Source organism: Wyeomyia smithii, chromosome 3 (genome assembly GCF_029784165.1).
Source record: "Wyeomyia smithii strain HCP4-BCI-WySm-NY-G18 chromosome 3, ASM2978416v1, whole genome shotgun sequence".
NCBI classification, from domain to species: domain Eukaryota; kingdom Metazoa; phylum Arthropoda; class Insecta; order Diptera; family Culicidae; genus Wyeomyia; species Wyeomyia smithii.
Window position 1 is genome coordinate 122,653,264 of NC_073696.1, and position 26,419 is coordinate 122,679,682.

The window sequence follows — 26,419 nt, forward strand, 5'->3', positions numbered from 1 at the left end:
AGTTCCCTATTTGACACATGCAGTAACGCTGGCACCGATGTCGAAATACATGTCGCAGCGCGAACACGACAGCATATGGTGCTAGTGTTACTAACGTAAAGTACTGGAATCATCCAAACGATGATTTTATTGAAAATTTGTTCGACGTGTTATGTCTGTTAGTCTGTGGAGCTAGGTTTCAATGTTACTTCATTTAGTCTGTGGAGAGGGGTATTCCATTTTAAACCAAAATTGGGTTTTTCCAAAGCGACACTAGATGAATAACTCTCCCAACTTTGAGCTAAATCTGTAATGGCCGTGTCCAAGTGGTATGCATGGTATGGTATGTACACTTCGTATGGAATGACTCATATGCTCTGGTGCATCTGCAATTATGTTTTTAACGAAAAATGTTTTTGTCAAGCTCAGAGATATGAGTGATCAATTCATATATAGTAGGTTATGCGGTATAATAATTTCTACAATCAAGTTTAGAAATCTTTCCAGTGCGTATTGAAAGTCATGCGAAGTAGACGCAAAATAAAATCATTTTTTATGGTTGCCAGAATTTTTCAAATTGAAATATTAGCAAAATAGTTACTATATTCATTTTTTTCTTGCTATCATACGAATATTATTTTTAGAATGTCTGGACCGAGGTCTAGACAGCATTTAAATGTCTGGATCAAAGTCTGGATAGCATTTAGGTCAATTGTATTTTTACAGTGTACCATCGCATCGTATAAAGATAAAAACGATCATAGCAGGCATACAGGCAGCACTGACACAACTGCCGTTAAATCAACGTTTTTTGTTGGTTTTGAAAAAAAAAATGTTGAAGATTGATTGATTAGTTATTCCTAAATTGTAACATCTTGGAACCAATTCTAAATTTCCAGTGAACATACGATACAGTAATAATGGACACTAAGCAACCCGAAACCACTACCCAAGAACTGCAATCTGCGCTACACGAATCACGAAATAATGTGGAGCAAGAGCCTACGCAACGACGAGAATCTGTCCTCGAAAGCAATGGCTACCATATTTTGGAAACCATAGGAAAGGGAGCTTTTTCGATTGTCAAGGTCAGTTATGCAATCCGTTTGTCAATCGCTTATTTGTTTTTCTGGATCATCAATCAATCAATTGTCCGCAGAAAGCTTTCTCCAAGGCGCACAACCGAGTGGTGGCCATCAAGACAGTGTCGAAACAGAAAGCTACAACTGATGTACTGAACAAATTTTTACCTCGAGAGATCGATCTTGTAAAGGGGTTGAAACACACAAACCTAATCCGATTTTATGAATGCATTGAAACTACGTTGAGGTTTGTTGAACATGTTTTAATTTTCTGTTGTTGCTTAAGCGTATTTCTCTTGTAAGGTTCTATATTATAATGCAATACGCCGAAAATGGGTCTCTCTTGCAACTTATTAGAAAGGAAAAAATCTTACCCGAGGCTCAAGCAAAACATTTCTTCAATCAGCTAATTAATGCCGTAGAGTATATTCACAGTATGGGGGTAGTCCACAGAGATATTAAGTGTGAAAATATTGTATTTGACGAAAATTTCACACTCAAACTGATTGATTTTGGTTTCGCTCGTGGAAATATGCAGCCGGTTATAGATGGCGGAAAAATTAAACCTGTTCTTTCAAAAACCTTCTGTGGTAGTCACGCTTATGCTAGTCCAGAAATTCTCAAATCAATTCCGTATCAACCGCAACTCTCCGACATATGGGCAACGGGCGTAGTGCTTTACACTATGGTCATTGGCCGACTACCGTTCTCGAATGAAGAAAATGTTTCAGCTTTGATAAAGGTAAATATGCGAAGTGCGTTTTACAAAAGTGATGTTACTAACCGATGTAACAGCAAGTGTTCGCTGGACCTAAATTTCCTAAAGATCGTTGCATCAGTGACGAATGCAAGGATATTATTATTAGAATTCTTCGGCCAGCCCATTTGCGCATAAGTATTTCAGATATGCGCCGGTTACCTTGGTTCAACGAAGATGATTCCGGCTACGATGATTCCGGAAACGAGAAAAGTCTTGAGAAAAAGATGAGACTTGACGAATCTGTGAACGACCGCACCGGGACTGGTTTCGGAACAACAGATATGAATAACAATATTGGCACTAGCCCAGTTAGTACATCCGCAAGTGTATACAACAGGAAAAAGGCTGTGCCTGACGAGTAAAGCTAAAAAATACTGTTTAGCTCAATTACTATCTGTTTTGTTTTAAAATTTTAAACATTGTTAATTTCGACATAATTGTTAAAACTACATTTAGACATATGACATTGAAATAAATTTTAAATGCGATAATTCAATATTTTATTACGCCCTGTGAAGTGATATAAAATAATGACAAATAGTAAGATGATGTACGCATGTTCCACTGTTTTGGAGTGAAGGAATGCAATTGAATTTTGCTTAACGCTTGAATCCACCCATGCATTTGAACGCCGTCTGTGCGAGCGTATAGCACTACAACAGGACTTTGAAGCTTTTTTTGCAGGCTGATATCCGCTGATTACGCTTACCGTAAATGTTTCAGTGCATGAGTGGTTTTCTCTCGCGGAATTTCTGATCGACTGCAAACGCTCTCCGAACTATCAAATCAAATTCGGTTTGGATCAAACGCTTGTTCAAATTATTCCTGATCGAAACGTATAATTGTATCGAACTCAACGGCGACCAAGTGGGTCTGTATCTGCAATCAGTTTCCGAAAAGCACGTAATTTCTCGTAAAAAGTCATTTTGTCATCAACCATGTTCCAACAGATCGAACAAAAAATAATTAAAAAAAAGCACTTCGGGTACCGTCGAGAAATTGACAAATATTATATACATTGTTCAAGTTTACTTTATTGACATGTCATTTCTAAGCAATATTTATCGTAGATGGTTTTCGTGTAATAACAAGTTTTCATTTCTGTATAAATATGTATAATGAATGCATCCAGTCGGTACAAGAGCCTGGTTCATTATTATAGTAAACATCCGTTCACAAACTGCATTATTTCCACTTTGAGCTGTTAATCTACTGTTTTGGTAGTAAATCGCGTTTTGTAGTTCATTTCGAAAACACCCGATTCAGCCCGCAGAACTTTTATTGTAAAATGTCATATCCTTCGCCATTTCAAACTTGATACACCGATAACAACCTGCTAGATTGTTAATAAAGCTATAAGCTATACTTAAATATTCCTTTCAGGTGTAGTTACTTGCTAACAAGGATATGCGTTTTGCTAATCATAGCGCGATATAATATAGATAATAAATAAGCGATCTATATTTACAGAATTATAACATATTATACACAGCTAGGTAATGTACATATAGCATTTTTTCTGTTGTAAGCAGGCTCAGCAAAATTCGACAAAAATAACCTGCAGTACCTGACAAACTTTGTGCCATTTTGCTATTGTAAATTATATACCAAATGTCTAACTAATTGAGAATCCTTGTTACCTCGCTTTGTTAAGTTTTGTTATTCCTGTTAAGAGAGTTAGAAAGAGAGTATGGCAGAGAAAAAAAGATAACGTAGTATTGAAAATGTAGCAACTCAGGTAATCCGAGTTATCGTTATGGATCCACTTTTATAGTATTGGGGGATGTTAATTGTCAAATTAGCGTGTCTCCCTCGGTGAGGCATTCTAAGAATATTGACAACTTTACCTGAAAAATTAAAATCGTACTGAGAAATGACTTTAGCGACAATCAACTTTTGTCCATACTTACCAAGCACATTCAACGTGTCAAAGTATCTATGCTTAAAATTGATAATTTGTCGTAAGTTGGTGTTCTCATTCCACCGCTTGGCGATCTCAGCCGAATTTATCTGCACAAGCTCAGGGGTATCCGACAGCGGATCCAGCTGCAAACGAACAAAAACGAAGTAATTAGAAAAAGTTTCCTCACGCGGTCCACCAGCGATTATATTACCGGATAATACTGCACGTCTAAAGGTTCATCACAGCAGGATTTAATGGCCTCAATTAGTTTCTTTATGTTACAGTCACGTTTCGACATATGCAGTAGGTATTGGGGTATATTCATTTTGCTAGTATCCACATTATACTGTTCGGCAAAATATAGTCGAAGGATATCCAGATTTGGAGCAACACCAATGCGAGTCTAAATGAAAGCAAGTTCAATTTGAAATTTGTTTTCCAATTTATTTTATCGCAAACTTACCAAAGCTTCAATTATCGTTAGTTCTCCGCAGTTCAGAGTATATATTGTTATTGTATTTTCGGAATAAATCTATGAAAAGCAGAAAAATATTCTTAGCACACGTTTTACAAAAATGAACATAATCACAAACCTCTTGCATAAAATTTGCCGCCATTTCCTGATCTTTTCGGTCTGAATCCAACTCGACACAAAGGTCCTCCATACTCCGGGACAGATTAACACTGGGTGGTGTAGCTTTCAGTTCGTTAATTTTGTTCAATGCTTGTAGCACAATTTGCTCCGCTCGAATGCTCATTAAATCTGTTTCGGAGTTGCTAGAGTTCATTGACTGGCTGATGTCTCTAAAGCAGTCCCCCATAACAGGTGGTACCCCACCGTGGTTTAGATTACGGTGATGACACGATCGACATACCCTTTGTAAGCTCAAATCCTGTTTGGTTTGCATTAGGAATTGTTTTTCTGTGCAATCGAGACAACTAGTTTCCTCATCCCCATCAGTGCAGAACTTTTTGCGGTCATAATATGGGAAAGCAAACCGATAGTCTACTTCACATGCGCTGCTGTCGGTACACAGTTTCAAGTCTAGTTTTAAATTTTTTGAATTACTCTTCATTGATGATCTTGAACTTGGTCCAGCCAATTCGCTATCCACTGAAGATTGCTGCTGTAGTTTTTTAGGTATTGCACCAGTTTTCTTTGCCTCCATTGGCGTGCTTGCGATGATGTCTATAGCGCCACTTTTCTCATCAGGAGGTTCTTCCTGTCTTCGTGGGGAATTATCTAGCTCGAAACTAGCGCATTTCAAAGCCGGATTAACTTTATCCACTTCCTGTAGACAAACTCTTTCTGCGGTTCGTGATGAGTTAAATGCATCAACGTCTATTTCCTGCTGTTCTAATAAATTTTCCAGTTCCGAACTGGGTTCCGGGTCAAAATCCATTTCCAGAAAGTCAGTCTCGTCATCAGCGGGTTGATCTCGAAATTCTAGCAATGCTGGCACCTGATCATCGCCGCGATAAGCGTAGATACAATCATCCGAGGCAGATTCGTTTTCATCGTCCGAATAGATGTTATTAGGTAGTAAAATAATTTCTTCGATCAAACCGTTTTCGCTGATGTATGAAAGATTACCAAGCGAGTTGTTGTCAGAGTAATCTCCATCCAGATCGCCCTCATCGGAATCGACAGCACCAGTGGCCGCTCTACTACTCGCTAGTTGTTCATCATCAGGGCATGGTTCGTGTGCTGTGCGGCTATCTGATTTGCCATTCAACCGACTCTCTCCAGAATCCACGATTTCATGAGTGGCTGTTTCAACTGTGTAGAAGACACCAGAATCTAGAAGGAGACAACGGAGTAAAATTCAGTTGCGATGGGAAAACAAGAAAGGATATTTTTTAATCCATTTGAAAAGCTTTTTGTAGATAGTTTGTTTTGAGACATCTAATCTGAGTTTACATCATATGAAACTTATAAGGAATGCAAAGATAATTTTGCCATCTATTATATAAGCAAAAAATATATTTCTCAAAACAATTGTTGATTTAACATAAAACATGTTGTGGATAAATTGACCACGTTATTTTAAATATCAAAAAATTCAGATTTATACATCCATTTATGTGAACATTAAAAAGTATAACCATGCGCGATAATAACTCAATCAATGTCTCAGCCCGACTTAAAATATTGCTTCAAATTGTTTTGGTTCAAATTTACTAGAGCATCTCACCAGTCCGGTCGCTGTTAGTACGTTCGCCGCCCTCTGGAAGCAACTGGGCACCGTTCACCTGCGGCATTAGATTCTCCTGTTCTGCTACGTTGTTATTGTTGTTGAAATGGTTTTGATACTTGACTGCAGTCGCTTTTGGGATAGCTCCCTTGCTAGCGTCCCCGGAAGAACCCCCGGCACTGCTCTTCTGATAACAATAGTTCTCATTATCATTGTTGTCCATCATTGCGTACATGCTATTTATAGAACGATTAGGATTTTTGTTTCTGCTCGAAGCCAATTGCGACTTGTTCGTTCCGGTAGCAGAATATTCTGCTAGCTTTAATTTTTACTTCAATCAGGGCACGGTCGTGATGTAATCTGAACTGATAATCACAATCATAAATAGCTTCGATTTACCACACGAGAACAGCTAACGAATAATTTTCTGGTGTTAGTTATAGTTTTGTTTTATTACTAGACGGAAGCTTGCTTGAATACGTAGTATGAGCCTTTTTTCACTACAATATTTTCCTTGATTCGGCATCAGATTTAAAATTCTACAGATTTGAATTCAATCACATAAAGCATATTATTTCTGAACTTCCACACATTATATCGACTCATTTTTGATTCTCATTAGGATTTACACATTGGGATTGTAAATTCTTAATTATTTTCTCGTTAAAAGCGATCACGCAGCCGAAGTCATTTTTGTTATACATTTGCGATTTTATTGTTTACTTGTCTATACCATCCCAGGTCCCTGTTATGAGGTCACGATTTCGTTTTCATCATCCCAATCCAATTTGTTACAGATGTGCATTATGGACTCACCGTATTGCACACTTAATCTATCTGATACACAATTATCGGAAGTAGTCATTATAATTAGACAGATGTTTACAGAAAAAAGAGTTTGGGTAAGTTCAGTTAACAGTTGTGTGCCGAAAGAGTGAGATTTCGCCTGTTAACAGACACTATGACTGAAATTGATAGTACCAGGGGGTTGTACTCAAACAATACGGCGAGGGCTCACTTCATTCGCATAGATTCCTCGATATAATTTCGATACAGCATGCTGATAAAGTAGGCGGAACCTTATGAATTTGCAGTTGAGTTCACGAGTGTTGTGCAATATTTCAGATTTTATTTTGCTAGAAATGAATGATAATTCTAGACAAACTATTTCTTTATCGTTGTTATTTGTTTGTCTTATTAGCAGTGTAATTACTAGCATTTTCCTTTACACGTTCTGGCATCACAACGAAAATGCAAAGCTGATACAGGATATACAGGAAAATCTCGGAGCGCTGACGGTAACTCACACAAATTAATTTTTTGTAATAAACGATGTTCTAATGTTGTAATACCTATTATATAATAATATGTAATTAAATATCTGGTTTTCATTTTTACATGATTCGCATTTACCCTTCTATTATCCAGCTTTCCACGAGCGGTAAATGGGGACGGTGCACGCAGCCCGTTTTGATGTTTTTTGCAAGTCAGGGAATTTTTAATAGCAGTAACGGAGTAGTAAATATAACAACGTCGCACAGTGCGTTGAATATATAGGAATGCGGGACAAAAATCAAAACAGCCATTCTAGTATTTTTTTCAATTGGTCTGACACGAAAAATGTTTGGTACCGATGAGAGCTACTATTTGCACAATTGACGAATGTCAAATACGTCATCACGAAAATGTCTCAAACGCCATTTTTTTTGTACAGAAGCATAAAATGATAATTTTCCAAGAATATTATCCACTTCGAGATAAAAGGCTTGAAAAGCATATTAAAATAATTTCTAGGCGATGAAAAAGTGACCTAAACGCCATCACATTTAGTTTTTATGATTATTTCTGTTTAAATCTCTTTTAATTGTGTTTATTTACAGTTTTCTGTCGCAAAACATATAGACATTGTTAATTCAGGAATCTTTTATATGTTTGGCATATGAATAACGTGTTAAAAGTAGAAATAAGGGACATATGTACGACAAATTGCTCACTCTTGGTTCCAGAGGTATCATTCGAAAACGCGAATTTCGGTTGAAACTTGAGCAATGACAATCACTTCCAAAGTTTGAAGGACATTCCAAATAAGAGGAAAAAGTGAAATTCAGAGAGGTACTTTGGGGTACTTTTTTTGACGATCGATTTTAAATCGAAAGTGTCTTTTTTTTCTAAGCATAAATAAGCATGACTAAGAAGCCTTTAACTTCCAAATGCGCTACGTTATGTCTCAATAGTAACATGTGAAATGTAGTAGTTACATGCCTCTACCGTTGCCATTTTGGTTTCAACTTAAGAGGATATAGAGTATATTGAAAAATAATTTTGAAAACTAAAAATTTTTTTTCAAAATAACGTGTCACTTGAATAGTTGAAACCACTTTGCAGTGGATGCGTGCCATAATCGTATGAGTGAGCTTGGGAGGTTTATTATATCATTACAGTAGGGGGATTCATGTCGAGCTCGTAAACAAATACCCAGCCGTAAAAATACTCACCTCCATTGACGAGTAATGGAAGATACGCAGTTTACGGCTCGGTATTCGTATACGAGCTCGATGTGAAGACCCCTAGTATATCTCAAACATGTATAAAACATACCAGCATATAGAATTGGTTCAATAAGAAATCAACTTTTTTGATTTTTGTCTATGGAACGTTGCACTGTGCGTCGTATCGTAGCACAGCAAACTCCAACAAACAATGGGCATTTGGTTACTAAAATTTCTTTGTGCGCATGCGCGGACTTTGCGAAATTTGCGCTACTTTGCGAAATTTGTATTTTACTCCGTTACTGCGATTGAAAATTACTCGACCTACAGAGAACGTCAAAATAGGCTGCATACACTGTACGCCATTGACGCCATTACCGCTCGTGGAAAGCTGGGGTGGCATTGCGCAGTTCGATTCGAACGATTTTTGCTATTTTCGAGTAGGTCACATACTGCCAGTTATGCTTTAAGCTTAAAAGGAGCTGTCATTGTCATTTGTCCTGCGGCTCATCTAACCCGCAAAGTCGAAAAAATACGAAAAACGAAACATAGCGCCCCCAGCGATTATTTAGTTTTGTTCGAGTTGCTTGAAACGAAATGCGCAATGTCACCCCTGGATACCATGATGAGTAGAACATGGTGCAACGGTTTGACCAAAAAGTAGCCGCGGGGTGAGGAAGCGTTTTTTAACTTTGGAGGGTTGGAGACAAAGCATCATTATGCAACAGCGAGTATTTTTTCCGTGTTCGTTGATATATCCTCACAAACTAGGAAATGAATACCGCATATTCAGGTGTTTTTAGTTGGAAATTGTTTCTTAAATTGATGAATGTTGGTAGCAAAGTATGTAGCATTGCCATATTTATAATTTAAATGCATCCTAATGATATATTATGAGATGCGATAATTTTTATGCCCTAACAAACATACTCGCTGGCAATTTTTTTCGATATGGTCGATTCTGCTTTTGACATATCGATACACCATGTCTTTAAACATCATGGCTGGATACATCCTGGTATCAGAGCTGCCAGAAAAATACATTTCTTAGCTCATTTCCGCCTGCAATTATTTACGTATATGCGATGCGTGAATTAAGGTCCGTGAATCAGCCGATTCGCTGAGCAGTTATATTTATCTCTTAGGGGTCTGTTTTATCTAGCGCAGCGCGCTTTCTGATTTTATTTTCGAGTAATCCTCGCTCAAACCAGGCCAGTGATTGTACAAGTTACAAATTTGATAGCATTGAGCATGAACAAAAGATAGGGTAAGTGAGCCAGTTATGGTGAATAAACAAGTGCAATGGTTATGGCATAATTTAATCCGAATTTCGTAACTGGTTCATCCCATAACTGATACACTCTTTAGGTCTAATACCGTTGGTTGTTCATTCAAAATCATTTAAATTTCCTAGGGGAATAACACCCAAATTTTTCGTCCATGGTGTCACCCAGTCACGTTACGTCACTGGCTACAACTCGTTGCGTTTCCCTGAATCGTACGCCGCCTTGAATTTTATAAACAGATTATGTGTCTGCACGTTGTGTTCTCGAAACTTGTCGGGGATTTGCCTCAAGGTGAACATTAGAGATGGTCGGGTTTCGGGTTTTCAAACCCGAAACCCGAACCCGACCCGTACCCGACGGGTTCGGGTTTGAAAATTGTTGAAAGTGTCGGGTACGGGTCGGGTTGGGGTTTGGTGAAAAAAAAAATTCGGGTTCGGGTTTGAAAATTTCGGGTTCATGTCGGGTTTGGGTATGAAAACCCGAAACCCGACTATAAAATCTATGAAATCCCGGGTTCGGGTTCCACAATTTCGGGTTCGGGTTTCATAGAAATAAATTTTTCGGGTTCGGGTCGGGTTCGGGTTTGAACGAATAAAAAAATTTCGGGTTCGGGTCCGGTTCGGGTTTCGACCGAAAAAAAATTCGGGTTCGGGTCGGGTACGGGTTTGAAAAACATTAAACCCGACCATCTCTAGTGAACATGTGATCCCTTGTAAATCGTCCGGTTCAAAAACCGCACTCCAGGCCCGGATTTAAGTGGGGAGGAGAAGGGGGAGCGAAGGGGGCAAATGCCCCTGGCTTCCGAAACAAGGGGCTTTCTAGGCCAGACATGCAGACAGAGTGGTCACCTTTTTTTTGCTCGTCATCCTCCAGCCAAGCGTTGCGTCGTTTCAAAATTTAAAATTTTCTTACCTCTAATTTTTTTTAAAGAATAGAGGGCACCGCGAAATTATCTGCCACGGGCCCCCATCACCTAAACCCGGCCCTGTATTCACCTGGGAGGGAGAAACTGATACGAAGCTGTGGGAGTGTCAAAATGAACCAGAATGAGCTGTCATTGACTGTTAATTTGAACGAAGAAAAAAAAAGCATTTTTTTGTAATAAGTATTGTTATAACTGAAAGGTATCGCGTTGCTTGAAAAAACATCCATCGCAAACTGTTTTTGTATTCATTGTCGTTTTACAGTATATTTTTGTTTATTTTCACGTAGAATAATTTTTTTTTAAGCTTTAGGTAATAATTGTGTCAGCGTACTTCGATTATTAAAGCTGCGCTTTTCTGGATTTAAGGCTTTGGTTATAATTTCGAACACACTTCATCACGGTCGTAGGTTGTTTCTCGTTTCACAAAATACTGAGATGTTGGATTGTAAATTTTTTGGAACCGCATGAAACCCCGCAAAATATGTCTTACAGGTTACGCTCTTGTACACATTTTCACAAAATCTGCGCAAATATATATAAACTCAAAATCCTGAAAAAACTTTTATATAACGAATTGAAAAAAAAACAGACTCGAAAAAATTTGTGTTTTACTGAAAAGTTTGCATATTCAGTATTGCCGATGTTACTAAAAACTTTGAGTCATGCATGCGTTACAACCTAAATGGAGATATCTGGCTTCTTACTCTTCTTACTCACCCACCTCGATGATCCCTGTTGTATTTTTCGTAAGTGATGCCATTCACTCGGGAAATACTTGAATGTTTTTAATGCTTTTTATCAGCATTATGCACAATTCCTCCTGCAGGCGACAGTTTCACCAGATTTATTGTCTGAGGCTTACTGGAGAATCTGTATCTTTAATATCCTTGAAATCAAATGTGTCATCCATCAATGATTATGATTCATTTATTGACCCATCTGAATTGTATTTTCCGCATAAGCAATTTGCCTCAACAGATATGTTCCAAACTTAATCCAGAACGGAATCAAAAGTAGAAATAAGCTTACACTATTTACTTCAGACATTGAGCAGCGGTATGCTGTTCTTATGCTTCACGCAAAACCGTAATAATTCCTTGCGCACATTTAGATCTTTGGGTAATTGATATAAGTGATGATCCAAGTCGATCTCTTAAGCAAAGCAAAAGCAAAGCCTTGGTGCTACATTCCGTATCGGAACCAGGGTTGCAAATTTTCACTGTCAGTGATAGATTCTCAGTTGACACTGAGAGCTACGGATATCAGTATCAACAACACGAACGAGCTAAAAGGGATAATTGCTTTCAGCTCCAATCAGTTGACAGTGGTAATGCTGATTGGCAGCATTTCTGTGATTTCGCACACGCTATGTTGCTCTAGCTATGTTTATGCGGTGTAGGATGAAGGTTCCTATCTGCTTCATTGAAATGATGCAATGGATTGGCTCAGATCAAATAATTTCAATATTAATTTGGATATATCATTTTTATCACTGACATGATTATTAACTGATAATTGACACGGGTGACACTCAATATCAGTTTGAAGAGAGTGAGAGTGAAACTGCTGTTGTATCATTTTCATTTTTCTGTGTCAAAATTTTGCAACACTGATCGGAACTCGACTTTCTGTTCATTATACACAGACTTCGCAGCCAACTGTTAAGTGTACAGGACGATTGCGGGGCTAGCGCTACGATCCTACTGATACTAACAGTCTCTTCCGAGCCGAGACTCGAACCTACGACGACTGGCTTGTTAGGCCAGCATAGTACCTCGAAACCAGCTGGGAGAGTCGATCTCTTACTACACCCGTATTTGGACGCTTTGTACTTTATTTTGAATGTTCACTTGGAAATATTTTAGATTATAACAGGTGACATCATAAAAAAAAAACATGAATCAAAACAACGAAACATGTTGTTCAGCAACACTGCCAGCAAACCTGATGATAATTTCTAACGCACTTGGGGTTTTCAACTTCAACCAATCAGCGAGTGGTTCCCAAAGAAGATGCAAATCTATACCCAGTTGTCTCCCTTTAGGTTACAATAGAGATACTCAGAGAGAGAGATAAGCGATAAAAAAAACCGCCAATTTGGCAACTAGGTTTCACATGTCAGAGGTGCAGAATTTCTTCTCAAAGCGCAATGTTGACTAACTTTTTCATTCGACTCGTATAACTGATGGTGACCGTGGAAGTCCTGGGAAATAATAAAGAGCATCACAAAAACCGTGAAAGTGTTAAATTTTATGTTTATGTTTAATTTTTTATACGTTCACCATAATTGATCATTATTTTGTTGACCATACAAACGGTATGTAAACCGCCAATTAAAAATCATTGTGATAAAGCAATTTTGGAGCATTCTCAATTCATTGTTTAGCAATAGAACATGAAAAACGTGTGAAAACAAATATATCCTTTATTGAACCTGATTGCAATACCTCTCAATGTGTTACCTCTCTTGTTCGTTTGGCTCGGATTTTGACATGTTCGTTTGGCTCCCAACATTCTCTCCGCATATCTCTCCCTCTGAGTATTGCTAGGCTACAACACGAAGATAATTACACGCTATCAAAAAACGACGCATGTGCGTGTTCTTTGTTTTAAGTGTAGTATTCGTTTCTCAATCCCAGGCGTCAGTCTATGGAACAGGAAGCGGGAGGAAATTTTATATGCGGAATTGAAGAGTGTTATGCCCCGCTTGTGTTACAGTGGAATCTAACCAGCTTTTTACGCACCATAATGGCATGGCGGCAGGGTTGATATTTGTTGACCTTCTTGAGTGAAAGTGAAAAAAAGCATCCATAAACGTTATTTTTTACAATCCTTTCAGGGTTCTCCTTTCCCGCTTTTTGCATGGAAGTGAACTGTCAAAACACCTCATTATATTTCATGCGATGGAAGCAAGACAACAAAATCAGTTTATCAGTTAACGAAGATTGTCAAGACATCGGTCAGTGTCAGTGAAAAAGTGTTTCGGTGAGGTTCATTTTGGTTGAGTGGACTGTTTGTTTTTCTTTTTCGCTTTGAAGTGAAGATCATTTGGTTGGATTTGTCGTCAAATTTTATTCCGTAACCGTGAACGATACGCCCGATCTATTTCATCTGAGTATAACAGCACGTTACTAGGACGAAAATCTAGTGTATCTGAAAGAGTGCTGCGATCATTGGAAGTGAAAATTGAAAATGATTGGCTGTAATTTTCGAAGAATTTTGCTGTGGAAAATGACTTTTATCAGCACTGCATGGCGGGTGCTATAATGCGTGTTCGTAAAGCGCGAACCTCTCTGCTTAAGTCAGTTGTGTGATTTCTGGAGTCAAAAGGGTAGGTAACATATTACGAATTTTTCATTTTAGCATCCGCCATTATGGCGCGTAAAAAGCTGGATAGAGCTCTTTATTTGATTCTGTATTGGTGCGATGCATTAGTGTTAGTGAGATAGTTTTCTTTGTAAGCTGTAAGAATCTCGAACAAAAATATACGAAATAAATAAACAGAGGTGAATTATACGCACACTATCTTAGATTGCAATGGTGATAGTGTTCGTAAAATCTTGCTTGGAGAACTCTATATCCTTTCTTATAGATAGGGCACAGACAAACATACGTGCCACTCGAAGATGATTTCTTAGTCCGGAAAAATAACGATTATTTTAGAATTTTGTTAAGTAGGCAATAATGCTGCTGGTGTCGCTATAAGCAATCGTGCACACTCATGAGCGAAAACAAGACAGGGTGACGGAAACCTGGAAAATCAGGGTGTGCCAGGGAATTCAATTTTCGGTCAGGGAAATCAAAGAATATCAGGGAAAATTGAAAAACAATTAGGGAAATTTTTTTAAACGAGACGCGGGTGCTTATTACGGGAGTCACTTCACGGTGAAATCAGAGTGAAGTGAACAAAATCCTATTACTGGACTCACGTAAGTGAGAAAAACGTCGCAAAGTGACATCTGCTGCGGAATCTGGGTTATTTTGAGTGTCATATCAGTGAAGTGAGAACGGAAAAAGCGACGTTTCGCGTGGAATTATTTCACGACCATTTTGAACGGTGGAATGATTCCACGAAGATGCCATGAGTTTTAAAGTTGATTGATTTGTGATCTAATGGTAAATGTTGGATTTATTCTTCAGTAACGAAACGAATCAGAATTTGATCCGTGCCTTAAAGCGGTAAAATTTTCATTTTTTTACAGGATGGAAAAAATGCAGGAAATTTTTGATACCGAAAATAAACACTTCAAGATCTGGTGTTATCTAAAAAAACGAAAAAACGACTTTCTGGGACTTAGAGATTTTTGAGTTTCCCAGCTCAATCTCATTTCACTTGTCCTATTCCCAATTTCACTTCACTGTCAATCTCACTCCACGGAGGTGATTTTTGTCACCTCACTTGAGGTGGAATCGGGAATAGGTTTAAAAAAGTGAAGTGAGCGTGAGAGTCATCAGCTCTAAAATGGGATTTTCCAACATGAAAGGCTTATTCGGAACCTCTACCGTTTTGGTTTTATCCGATAGAATACTTTTTTCACTGGGATTTAAAATTTGCGTTATTTTTATTGCACTTTTCATGCTGAATGCTGAAAAATATCAGGGAAATTAATGTTATATTTCAGGGAATATTATGGAAAATCAAGGAATTTAATTCTGGAATTTTTTTTGCCACCCTGCAAGAACCGTCAGTAATGCCACTAAGAGCAAGGACTAAACCCATTTTCACGAAAATTATCAATTATCAACATTTCGAACAAGGACAAAGATTTTTCAGAACTTATTTTCTAAAAGACTCGTGCGTTTGTCTGTGGTTATACAATAATTCAACTGTGTTCAGTATTAGAAATACATCAATTACACATAAAATATTATTCAGAATAATAAAAAAACATTATTTTTGCCATGGGGGTGTTATGTATCTCAACAGCAAATTTTCGATACTGTTGGCCACGACGGCCCGTGCGCACCTCCTATAAAGAACATAGTTATAGAATGCTGCTGTACCGACATGACAGCAGATAGACGTATGACAGTATGCTGCTTGACCGACCGGACAGTAGAATGACATATTTGTCAAAGGTGTAATGAATCAGCACAAATAGCAACGCTAAGTTGATTTCGCTACGATCTACAGGTTTACTTAAAATTATTGAGTTCTTATTAAAATATTATTAAAATTATTACCATCTAACGCTAAGTGAAGGTTTAAGGAGAATTGTTTCGAATTAAAGGTTGGTTAAACAAGTAAGCTAAAATATAAATAAAAACTGAAAGTTTTAATCTCTAATGATAGTTGTAAAAACTAGGAAACATCGTATTGATCCAGCTTTCTACTTTTCTACTTCAACGTTCATGAGTTGCATTACCATAGGTTTACAGTCACTTATTATAAAGTAATCTTCGAGGCAAATATTCACGTAGAATTTATATAAAGAAGACAAAACGTGAGTAATGAAAAAGATCTAAAAGTTAACCTATATTAAGCTGAATCTAACAGTATTATTATTTGTCATCATGATACATATTTTAGGTAAATTATATTCGCCTATGACCGGAGACTGCGTTTTATTTATTACCGGCTGAGAATATAGTTTCGGAAATCGTTCTTTGTTGAAATCTAGTTAGAAATTTCAATATCATATAATTTACGTTTTTGGTTCGTACGAAACCGTCGGTTTGCCTTGAAATGCCGGGTCGTGGTGATAAAGCGAGGAGTGAAAACGATGTCTCAGAAAACGCGTTACAGTGTGGCGGATGCTGGTGATGGTGATCTGAATGTGGGAGCACTGGCGAAAACCTTTGAAGGTTATGCCTGCAGAACTTGTCATGAACCTGACACCGACGAGATGGTTCAGTGCGATCTGTGTGACGGATGGCACCATTTTTCCTGTGTAGGTGTATCGGAGGAAGTTGCAGATAAGAGCTGGAGTTGCACAAACTGCGTAACTGCGAAATGGGTCCAGCGAACTAAGGCAGCTTCAGACGGAGCATCAATAAGAGAGGACGTCGGCGATGACGGGAAAGCATTGCACAGTTTCAATATCGAGAAGATTGTGACAAGTACCCGTAGCAATCCAGTGATGCCACCCTTTATGCAAAAGACCACCGAACTGCTAACAGTTCCGTCGAGATGTCCGAAAGTTAGTCAACAAAAATCATCCGAATCGCTAAATGTTTCGGCGACCAATCAGCAGCTAGTCCCTCCGATCCTAGTACCCAATCAACAGTTATCAGATGTACCGCCGAGCAGGCAAAATCCTGCGCACGAAAAGCCTGCAGCAGATATAAACATTCCGTCGGGTATCCTATCCGTGATTGACGTAGTGGAATCGCTTTCAGAAGTGTCTATCTCATCTTCGCAAAGGTCTGCTCGCAATCGCGCCAGGCTTCAACTACTTAGGTTGGAGGAGGAGCGAGCTTATCAGCAGCAACAAGAAGATCGCCGAAGACAAGAGACAAAAAGAGCAGCACAAGAGTACAAGGCATATCTGGACAACAAGTACAGAATCCTAGAGGAGTTGGCAAGTGAAAGAGGATCGAGTCGAAGATCCGATGCTTCCCGGAGACGGACAGAAGAGTGGCTTCAAACAACGAATGGTGCGCCGGGAGAGACCATTTACTCAGTCGAACGGGTACCAACTACATCTAGTATACCGAAAAAGACAAATACCCATGACACGCAAGAGCAAGTGCGTCAAGATCAGTTGATGGAGCAACAACGGTTGCGAGCGGAACGATTACACCAGCAACAGCAGAAACAGTTGGAGAGGGAACAGCAATTTCGAGACTACGAGCAACAACAGCGGCAGAAGCTTGCGGCACAGGAGAAGCAGCTAAAAGAGCAACAAGAAGCGATAGAACCGAATCAGATGCCATCCATCGGATATGGGAACAGCAATTGGAACACCAGAGGCATCCACAATCAACACGGATTCATCCAAGAGACTCAGATATTTCCCCAAGGCTTACAACACTAAATCCGTCGATTGAAAACGACTACGGCGATGATCAGCTTCAACTCTCCCGCTCCCAGATTGCTGCTCGACAAGCGGTTTCTAAAGATTTACCTATATTTTCTGGAGATCCTGAAGAGTGGCCCGTTTTTATATCAATGTACAATCGCACAACGACGATGTGTGGGTTTACAGAGGATGAAAACATAGTTCGCCTCCAGAAAAGTCTTAAAGGAAAAGCCTACGATGCCGTGAAAAGTCGGTTGATGCATGCCGAAAACGTTGTTGGCATACTGTCAACCCTGAAAATGCTGTTTGGGCAACCCGAAATCATCATACAGTCACTGATAGGGAAAGTGGAATCTTTACCATCAATTCGAGAAGACAGACAAGAAACGTTAGTGGACTGTGCAGTGCATGTTCAAAACTTCTGCGCTACTGTAACTGCGTGCGGAATGCAGGAATACATGTACAATGTAACTCTACTGCACCAACTCGTTGGTAAGCTATCGCCATCGCTCAAGCTCAACTGGGCGCAACATCGCCTGGCAAGACCAACGGTCAACCTGGCGACCTTCAGTGAATGGATTTACACCCTGGCAGAAGCAGCAAGTATTGTTGTATTTCCAACACGTGATGGGAAGCCTACTAGACAAGATCCACGAGGTCCCAAGAAAGGAAACGCCTACCTCAACACTCATTCCGAAACCGTTCGTTGTAAAGAAGACGACAGCAGTGATGCTGAGGAACAATCCAGCATAGCACCACCGCCGTTAAACGAAACTTGCCCGCTGTGCAAAGGAAGTTGCAAGTCAGCCGAAAAATGCAAACGCTTCCTGGGGTTATCCAGGGAGTCGCGATGGGCTGCTATCAGAGAGTTTGGGTATTGTCGCACTTGTTTACGCATTCATAAAGGATACTGCAAAGCCAAACCGTGCGGCAAGGATGGGTGCACTTACCGACACCATGAGCTCCTGCACAACGATATGAAGGTGAAGCCAAAGGGCACTGGGACTACAGCTGAACGCGAAAAATCTCCCCAACCAGGAACCAGTAAGTCCGGCTGCAACACTCACCAGACAACCGTCAGTTCCGTCTTGTTCCGCTATCCGGCAGTAGTGCTTTACGGGAATAAAACAGCGATCCGTACGTACGCATTCTTGGACGAGGGCTCCGCACTTACTTTGCTTGACCAAGATCTTGCTGACGAACTGCAGCTTGATGGTGTTAGAAGCCCTTTGTGTCTTCGCTGGACTGGAGGAACCGAACGGCAGGAGGTTGGCTCTCGCATCTGCAGTCTCCACATTGCTAGTTCCAAAAACGAAAGCAAGAAATTCCTCATGAGCGACGTCAGGACGGTTAGGGAGCTGCTACTGCCCCAGCAATCGATGGACATTACCGAGCTATCGAAGCTATACCCTCACCTCCGCGATTTACCGATCGAATCGTATCGCGACGCTCGCCCACGAATACTAATAGGGATGAAGCATGGCCAACTAAGCCTTGGACTAAAGAGCCGCGAGGGAGAAATTGGGCAACCGTTAGCCGTGAAGACTCGCCTTGGATGGACCGTGTGTGGTGGTTGGAGTTCTGAAAACGATGCAAGTTTTCATCATTATACCTTCCATATTTGTCCCTGTATAGCGCAGCCAGATGAGGACTTACATTGAGCAATGAAGGACTACTTTTCGCTGGACAGCCTAGGGGTGACTAAACCGGATAACGTGCTGTTATCAGTCGAAGATCAACGTGCTTTATCGACGCTTCAATCGCTTACTCTCCGCAAGGATGGCCGATTTGAGACGGGTCTAATTTTTCGACACGATGATGTACGCTTGCCTGACAGTCGATCGATGGCGCTACAGCGGTTCCAGTGCCTGAGGAAGCGGATGGAGAAGGACCCGGAGCTGGCAAGAACTTTTCGAACTAAAATTTCCGAGTACGTGGAGAAAGGATACATTCGGCAGCTCACCGATGAAGAAATCAACCGTAAGGTTCCGCGGCGCTGGTATTTGCCAATATTTCCCGTAACCAACCCTAACAAACCTGGAAAAGTACGGATTGTATGGGACGCAGCGGCATTCGCCCACGGTGTTTCATTGAATTCGGCGCTGCTAAAAGGTCCAGATCTGCTGAGCTCACTACTTATGATCCTTCTTCAGTTCGAGAACGCCGCATCGGCCTGACCGGTGATATTAGAGAAATGTTCCACCAGGTTTTAATACGAGCTAAAGACCAAATGTGCCAGTGCTTCTTCTGGGTGGACGCCAAGGGAACTACCATAGTATATGCGATGCAGGTGATGACGTTCGGGGCATGCTGCTCACCTAGCACAGCTCAATTCGTGAAAAATAGCAATGCAGAGCAATTCGCGGATAAGTATCCAGCTGCTTACGACGCCATTACCAAGTCTCACTACGTAGATGATATGCTAGTCAGCGTCGATACTGAAGAGCAAGCTATTAAACTGGCGAAGGACGTAAAGCATGTGCATAAGCAAGGTGGGTTTGAAATTCGCAACTGGGTTTGCAATTCTCCGAAGGTGCTGGCAGCGCTCAAGGTGCAGAAACTGACGAAAAATGCCTCAACTTGTCACTGGAGGTGGCCACCGAAAAGGTGTTGGGGATGTGGTGGAATACGATTGACGATGTATTCACCTACAAGGTGGGATGGAGCCGTTACGACTCGGCTTTGTTGGGAGGTCAACGCCGTCCCACTAAGCGAGAGGTGCTGCGTGTCTTAATGACAATCTTCGACCCACTTGGCCTGATCTCACACTTTCTGTCATACCTAAAGATTCTGCTCCAACAAATCTGGCGATCCGGTATACAATGGGACCATGAAATCGACCATGAAATCGACCATGATGCGTACGGCAAATGGATAAAATGGCTGCAAGTTTCACCTCGGGTTGAAAACGTTCGAATTCCTCGGTGTTATAACTCCAAATACACTCCGACGGAGGCCGATGAAATCCAACTCCATACGATGGTGGATGCCAGCGAGAACGGCATGGCCGCCGTCTGCTACCTGCGTGTGATCAAGTCCGGAGCCATTAGCTGTTCCATCGTTGCCGCCAAAACAAGAGTCGCACCACTAAAGTTTACATCGATTCCAAGAATGGAACTGGCAGCTGCTGTCCTTGGCGCTCGTTTGGCTCGCACCGTTGAAGAAGCTCTGTCATTTCGGATATCCAGCAAACTGTATTGGTCAGATTCCAGAGACGTTCTATGTTGGATCAACTCGGATCATCGTCGATACACCCAGTACGTCGGCCACCGAATTAGCGAGATTCTGGAGATTGCGGAAGCACATGAATGGCGATGGGTTCCGAGCAAACTGAACTGTGCTGACGACGGAACCAAGTGGAACAGCTTACCAGACATGTCTTCCGATCACAGATGGTTTAAAGGAGCAAACTTCCTCTGGCACACTGAAGAAAACTGGCCACCGTCTCTAACTCTGAAGGGCTCGACAGAAAACGAACTCCGTCCTTCACTAATGGCGCATCACGTACCATTGAAACCTGTCATCAGAGTCATTGACTACTCTAACTGGAAAAAGCTGATCAGAATTGTTGCGCTCGTTTATCGTTTCGCGTATAACTATCTTCGGAAGCGCGCCAAAAAATCGATGCTCACGAGACCACTAACAGCAAACGACCTTCTGGTCTCTGAGCGGGCGCTGATACGACTTGCGCAGCGGGAGTCGTACCCCGACGAAGTTGCTGCTCTCCAGAAATTGTCACAGACTGAGTCTGTTACTAACAGAATTCCTAAAACCAGCTCGCTATACCAGTTAATTCCAAAACTGGACGAACACGGGATCATGCGCATGAGAACTTGCATCGCTGCTTGTCATTACGCCACTGAAGACGCCAAGCAACCGATTATATTGAACCGGAAACACCACATCACCACTCTGATTGTAGCACACTACCACTCCAAGTACCACCACCAGAACCACGAGACTGTAATCAACGAGATCAGGCAAAAATTCCGTATCCCCCAAATACGCGCCTGTTTTAATCAAGTGCGAAGGGAATGTCAGCAATGCAAGATCCATCATGCCACACCTAAGCCACCGTTTATGGCCGACCTTCCTTTAGCCCGCCTCGCTGCTTTCTCACGACCGTTCACGCACGTGGGAGTGGATTATTTCGGGCCGATTGAAGTCGTCGTCGGAAGGAGAGTGGAAAAGCGGTGGGGAATGTTGGCCACTTGCTTAACGGTTCGGGCCGTTCACATCGAGGTCGTGCATTCACTCACTCGTGTGTCATGGCCATCCGAAACCTTATCGCACGTCATGGAATTCCACAGAAAATATATAGTGACCGTGGTACAAACTTTGTGAGTGCCAATCGGGAGCTAAAGCAAGCCATCAAAGCAGTCGATCAATGTGAACTAATGACGGAGTTCGCCACAAATGGCGTCGAATGGGTATTCAACCCACCATTATCTCCGCACATGGGCGGCAGCTGGGAGAGGTTGATTCGGACCGTCAAGAATAACCTGATGACTGTCTGCTCCTCGCGGAGGCCGACAGATGAAGTTCTTCGTAACCTACTGACCGAAGTGGAGAATACGGTAAACTCTCGACCGCTGACGCACGTGCCGATTGACGATGATTCGGCCCCAGCATTGACCCCAAATCACTTCCTGCTTGGTTCATCAAACGGCTTAAAACCACTCAGCACTCTTGACGATAGCGCCATGGTCTTACGACAGAATTGGCACACGTCACAGATCCTAGCAAATCAGTTCTGGAAACGTTGGTTATCAGACTACCTGCCAGAGATAACCCGCCGCACCAAGTAGTTCCATCACGCCAAACCAATCACCGTTGGCGACATAGTGGTCATCACCGACCGTAGCATGCCTCGTAACTGTTGGCCGATGGGAAAGGTCATCAACACCAAGGTCAGCAAGGATGGCCAGGTCCGCTCCGCAACCGTGAGGACGAAGAATGGAGTTTACGACCGTCCAGCCTCAAAGCTCGCCGTGTTAGACGTTCGGTGCGACGGTAGGTAAGCCACTACGCACTACGGCTGGCGTACCCCGGGGGAGTGTTGGCCACGACGGCCTGTGCGCACCTCCTATAAAGAACATAGGTTATAGAATGCTGCTGTACCGACATGACAGCAGAACGACGTATGACAGTATGCTGCTTGACCGACCGGTTAGTAGAATGACATATTTGTCAAAGGTGTAATGAATCAGCACAAATAGCATTGCTAAGTTGATTTCGCTACGATCTACAGGTTTACTTAAAAATATTGAGTTCTTATTAAAATATTATTAAAATTATTACCATCTAACGCTAAGTGAAGGTTTAAGGAGAATTGTTTCGAATTAAAGGTTGATTAAACAAGTAAGCTAAAATATAAATAAAAACTGAAAGTTTTAATCTCTAATAATAATTGTAAAAACTAGGAAACATCGTATTGATCCAGCTTTCTACTTTTCTACTTCAACGTTCATGAGTTGCATTACCATAGGTTTACAGTCACTTATTATAAAGTAATCTTCGAGGCAAATATTCACGTAGAATTTATATAAAGAAGACAAAACGTGAGTAATGAAAAAGATCTAAAAGTTAACCTAAAATCTAAAAGGGAACCATTCGAGTAATTCAATATGAATCAACATTTTTGGAAAATATTCCCCAGTGTTACGCATGTCATAAGTATTAAAAAATCGACACGCTACTGCCATGCCATGCTGATAGATGAAACATTTCATATCTACGTGGAATACATTTGCGTTTTGGTGCACAGCACAAAATCAAGTGTCTTACATTACACTTCAGTTTGCCATGCCATGCATACCAAAATCAATCTTTTCACACTCAGATCTCAATGCTTAAACACGTCAAAATATCGTGGATTCCAATAAAAATCGATATGGTCGACATGTTAAAATGGTTGGGTTGGTTTATTGGTGTTCATGTGTAATGAGCATTTGGTATGAGCGTGTGATTTTTTTCAGTGTATGTGTGGACGTTGCAATCATATATTAATACTTTCAAGTCCCTATTGTCGCTGCAGCACTACTCTGCAATTCGCTGATGAGTCCAGCGATGCAAAGATTTCTAGCAAAGTCATTTTGTATGATTATTTCTCGCACAGTACAATGCAGTTTGAATGTTCTTCGATTAAATTGACATAACTTTGCGACTAGAAAACAATCAAAACTATTAGAAAATATTACAGTCGCATATTTCGGGACATTTTATGTTGAATCAAAGACTACATTATATTCAAATACTACGAAAATTGTTGGAAAATTTTTGTCAGACGAGCGACTCGTCGCTTCCGTTTTTTCGCTGCATGCACAATAATTTTATTGTGAAATTCGTAAAATTATTTGATAAAAGTATATTGTTTTCTGATTTGATGGCATGTTTCAAATGGCATAAGAGTTTTGTTTTCGCCTTTGTGTTTATGATTTCATATCCGTTATCGACAATTATTCATTTTTAGTTAAATGTTTGCATTTTTATGTTTTTACAGAGACATATTTTTGAATCGTATGAACCCACTCACAATCTGGAACAGTCGACCCATTTGTCAAGAAGCAACTTTCGCGAAAAAGTGATGTTTGAAATTCAACAGGCACATGGGACAATTGAACTACTACAGAAGCGAGTAAATTTCTTAGAAAAAATCAATTACGACAAATTCGGCCGCACGGATTATGCTTCAGCACTTTGGGGTGGAAAAGTGATCAGGGTATATTCACAACAGCGTAGTTGGTATTCATCTTATTTTGAACGATTGCTAAAGATAGGCAGATACCGATCAGCAAACAGAAATTGCTGTATTAATGAGGTGGGTTGTACAGTTTTACATTCATGTGCTGGTTAATAAGTTTGTTAAACATTTAAGAATGATTGTCCAGGAGAAAGCCGTGTTTTGTATGGTTCTGTTGGTAGTGTTGTAATGAAATTATTCGGCCCTGTTTTCATAGAGGGTGTAACCGTCGAACATGTATCACAAAATGTATTACCGAATTCATCAGTTGAAAGTGCAATGAAGAAATTTCAAGTTTTCGTAAGAAATAAAATGATTCAAATTGATATCTTTAATAGTTATTTCGTTTTACAGGGTATGTCAGACAGTGCTTTGAAAGGAAGCGGCCATTTTTTGTATGGAAGTTTTATATTCGACCCCGCAGCTGATTTCATACAATACTTTAATTTTTCATCTCAATCTCCTGTATCATACCAATATATAAAAATCAATGTTGAATCTAACCATGGAGCTGAGTATACGTGTATTTATAGGTAAATTATTGCAGCTTCACAGCCCTGCTCTCATCATAAGCTCTCATAATTTTAAATCAGGTTACGTGTACACGGGACCCTAGATTCAAATATTGAATTCAACCAAGCGTGAAGTTCAACAATCGTATCTTTACCTTAGGCAACAGAAATATCGACGGATCGGTAAAGAAGCTGCGACAGTCAAGACAGTGAATCACGACTGTTGACACAAACGTGAACGTGAAGATAACTGACAGTTTCTTTTTACTTTGTGCTTCAACAAAACTTTACGAATGAGAAGTGGATTAAGAAGCAAAATCTGAAATGGTGAAGAAGCAGTCGTCGCTAGTTTAGTATATTTTTGTTGATGGGAAAATAGTGTTTACTTTTAATAGAGCCAGTTTTTTGGTGTTTTAATGTGACTGCAACGAGTAGCATTCGATGAAACTATCATGGTGAATACTATGGAGAATTCGTACGCCACAATGTCCAACATTTCACAGCACAGCGAAAACTTTCCAATGCCAGGTAACTAAAGCAAAGGGCAGGAATTTTTCAGTACCCCTCCTCTCGTGTTCAGCTGTAGCGCAGCAAGTATGACAAAACAAGACGTCGAAGATATGAATGTTTTTTCTTTCTCGAGTTTACATTCTTACTCGCAATAATAGATCTAATCAGATAGTAATAATATTCGCTTCGCTGCTTTTAAGTTTATCATTTGAGTACAAAACGGCGGTAACGGGTGATGAATGATTGTTGTTTGTTTAATGTTGTTATTGCTAGTGTTTCCAATACTCGGTTAGGCCTCAAACCATTTCTGGGAGCACATCCTATTTTGAAACTCGATAGCGGTGTGCCCAAAAATAGAAAATCCATTCTTCTGTCCCATGCAAGCTACAGTTATATATTATACTGAACAAAACTTGCGCTAGCTGCACACAGCAAGAGCAGTGTTTAAATCAAAACGGATGTTTTTCGAAGGAATAATGTTAGTATTTTCGTTTTTTCTTCAAATAACGTTGCTTGGCCGAGCGATAAATCGGCACAAGTTGTGTTCCCTTTCTTTTGGTGCTTGTGCTTTCTTGAAGACCTACGAGCGCGTGGTAAAATATTTTGCTTTGGTGGAAGAGGTACTGTCGGAATCAATATTGTTTTTGGCTTTTGAATTATGTCTAACTGTAAACTACGAAGCTGTTCACTATCAAATACTAGGTTTTATTATAGCTTCATTTTTATTTTTAGAGTTAACTCCAGATCAGCAAAAGTTACTCATAGAGCTTCGGAGGAAAAAACAGGAGATATTACTGGAAATTCAGGTAAGCTGCATTACCATATAAAGCACAGTTAAATTGGAGCCAGATAGTTTCATTTACCGTATCCGTTTAAGAAATTGTATTGGTGATCAGAGGTTTTCTCAGAAAATAGTTTATAGGTTTCCAATGGTGGGAAATATTGTTTTGATTATAGGGGTCTTTTTAAGCTTAAAATTTGTTCAACTACCTTTCAAATACGTTTCAATCTAAGTTTAAAACTTGTTTCAACTACTACGACCGTTGAAATTCAAACAACGTTAGATAATTTCCC

At 40.3% G+C, this 26,419-nt stretch overlaps 4 protein-coding genes across 5 annotated transcripts in view; 3 read left to right on the forward strand and 1 right to left on the reverse strand.

Moving 5' to 3' along the window:
- The first annotated feature begins 743 nt into the window (after positions 1–743).
- LOC129730589 (testis-specific serine/threonine-protein kinase 3-like) lies at positions 744–2,312 on the forward strand. Its single transcript, XM_055690040.1, has 4 exons — positions 744–1,067; positions 1,139–1,308; positions 1,365–1,803; positions 1,857–2,312. The coding sequence occupies exons 1-4, from the start codon at positions 900–902 to the stop codon at positions 2,181–2,183; spliced, it is 1,104 nt and encodes a 367-aa protein (XP_055546015.1). The 5' UTR covers positions 744–899; the 3' UTR covers positions 2,184–2,312.
- Positions 2,313–2,830: 518 nt separating this feature from the next.
- LOC129726575 (uncharacterized) overlaps positions 2,831–26,419 on the reverse strand; it is a 32,133-nt gene continuing 8,544 nt past the window's right edge. Inside the window, exons 1-6 of one of the 2 annotated variants that reach the window (XM_055683447.1) lie at positions 5,920–6,832; positions 4,318–5,525; positions 4,188–4,256; positions 3,936–4,127; positions 3,732–3,867; positions 2,831–3,668 (exon numbers count right to left, since the gene is read on the reverse strand). In XM_055683447.1, coding sequence (XP_055539422.1) covers positions 3,556–3,668; positions 3,732–3,867; positions 3,936–4,127; positions 4,188–4,256; positions 4,318–5,525; positions 5,920–6,154 — 1,953 coding nt within the window. In that variant the 5' untranslated portion in view covers positions 6,155–6,832 and the 3' untranslated portion in view covers positions 2,831–3,555. Of the gene's footprint in view, positions 3,669–3,731; positions 3,868–3,935; positions 4,128–4,187; positions 4,257–4,317; positions 5,526–5,919; positions 6,833–26,419 lie in introns of those variants that run through there. The other variant, XM_055683448.1, reaches the window with a different exon arrangement.
- On the forward strand, positions 7,014–25,049 carry LOC129726576 (SUN domain-containing protein 2). The gene is made up of 5 exons (XM_055683449.1): positions 7,014–7,217; positions 24,084–24,401; positions 24,459–24,623; positions 24,678–24,856; positions 24,917–25,049. The coding sequence occupies exons 1-5, from the start codon at positions 7,062–7,064 to the stop codon at positions 24,966–24,968; spliced, it is 870 nt and encodes a 289-aa protein (XP_055539424.1). The 5' UTR covers positions 7,014–7,061; the 3' UTR covers positions 24,969–25,049.
- Positions 25,148–26,419, forward strand: part of LOC129726573 (cytohesin-1) — an 80,129-nt gene continuing 78,857 nt past the window's right edge. The window contains exons 1-2 of the mRNA XM_055683446.1: positions 25,148–25,363; positions 26,078–26,151. Of these exons, the coding sequence (XP_055539421.1) occupies positions 25,288–25,363; positions 26,078–26,151 (150 nt within the window). The 5' untranslated portion in view covers positions 25,148–25,287. The remainder of the gene's footprint in view (positions 25,364–26,077; positions 26,152–26,419) is intronic.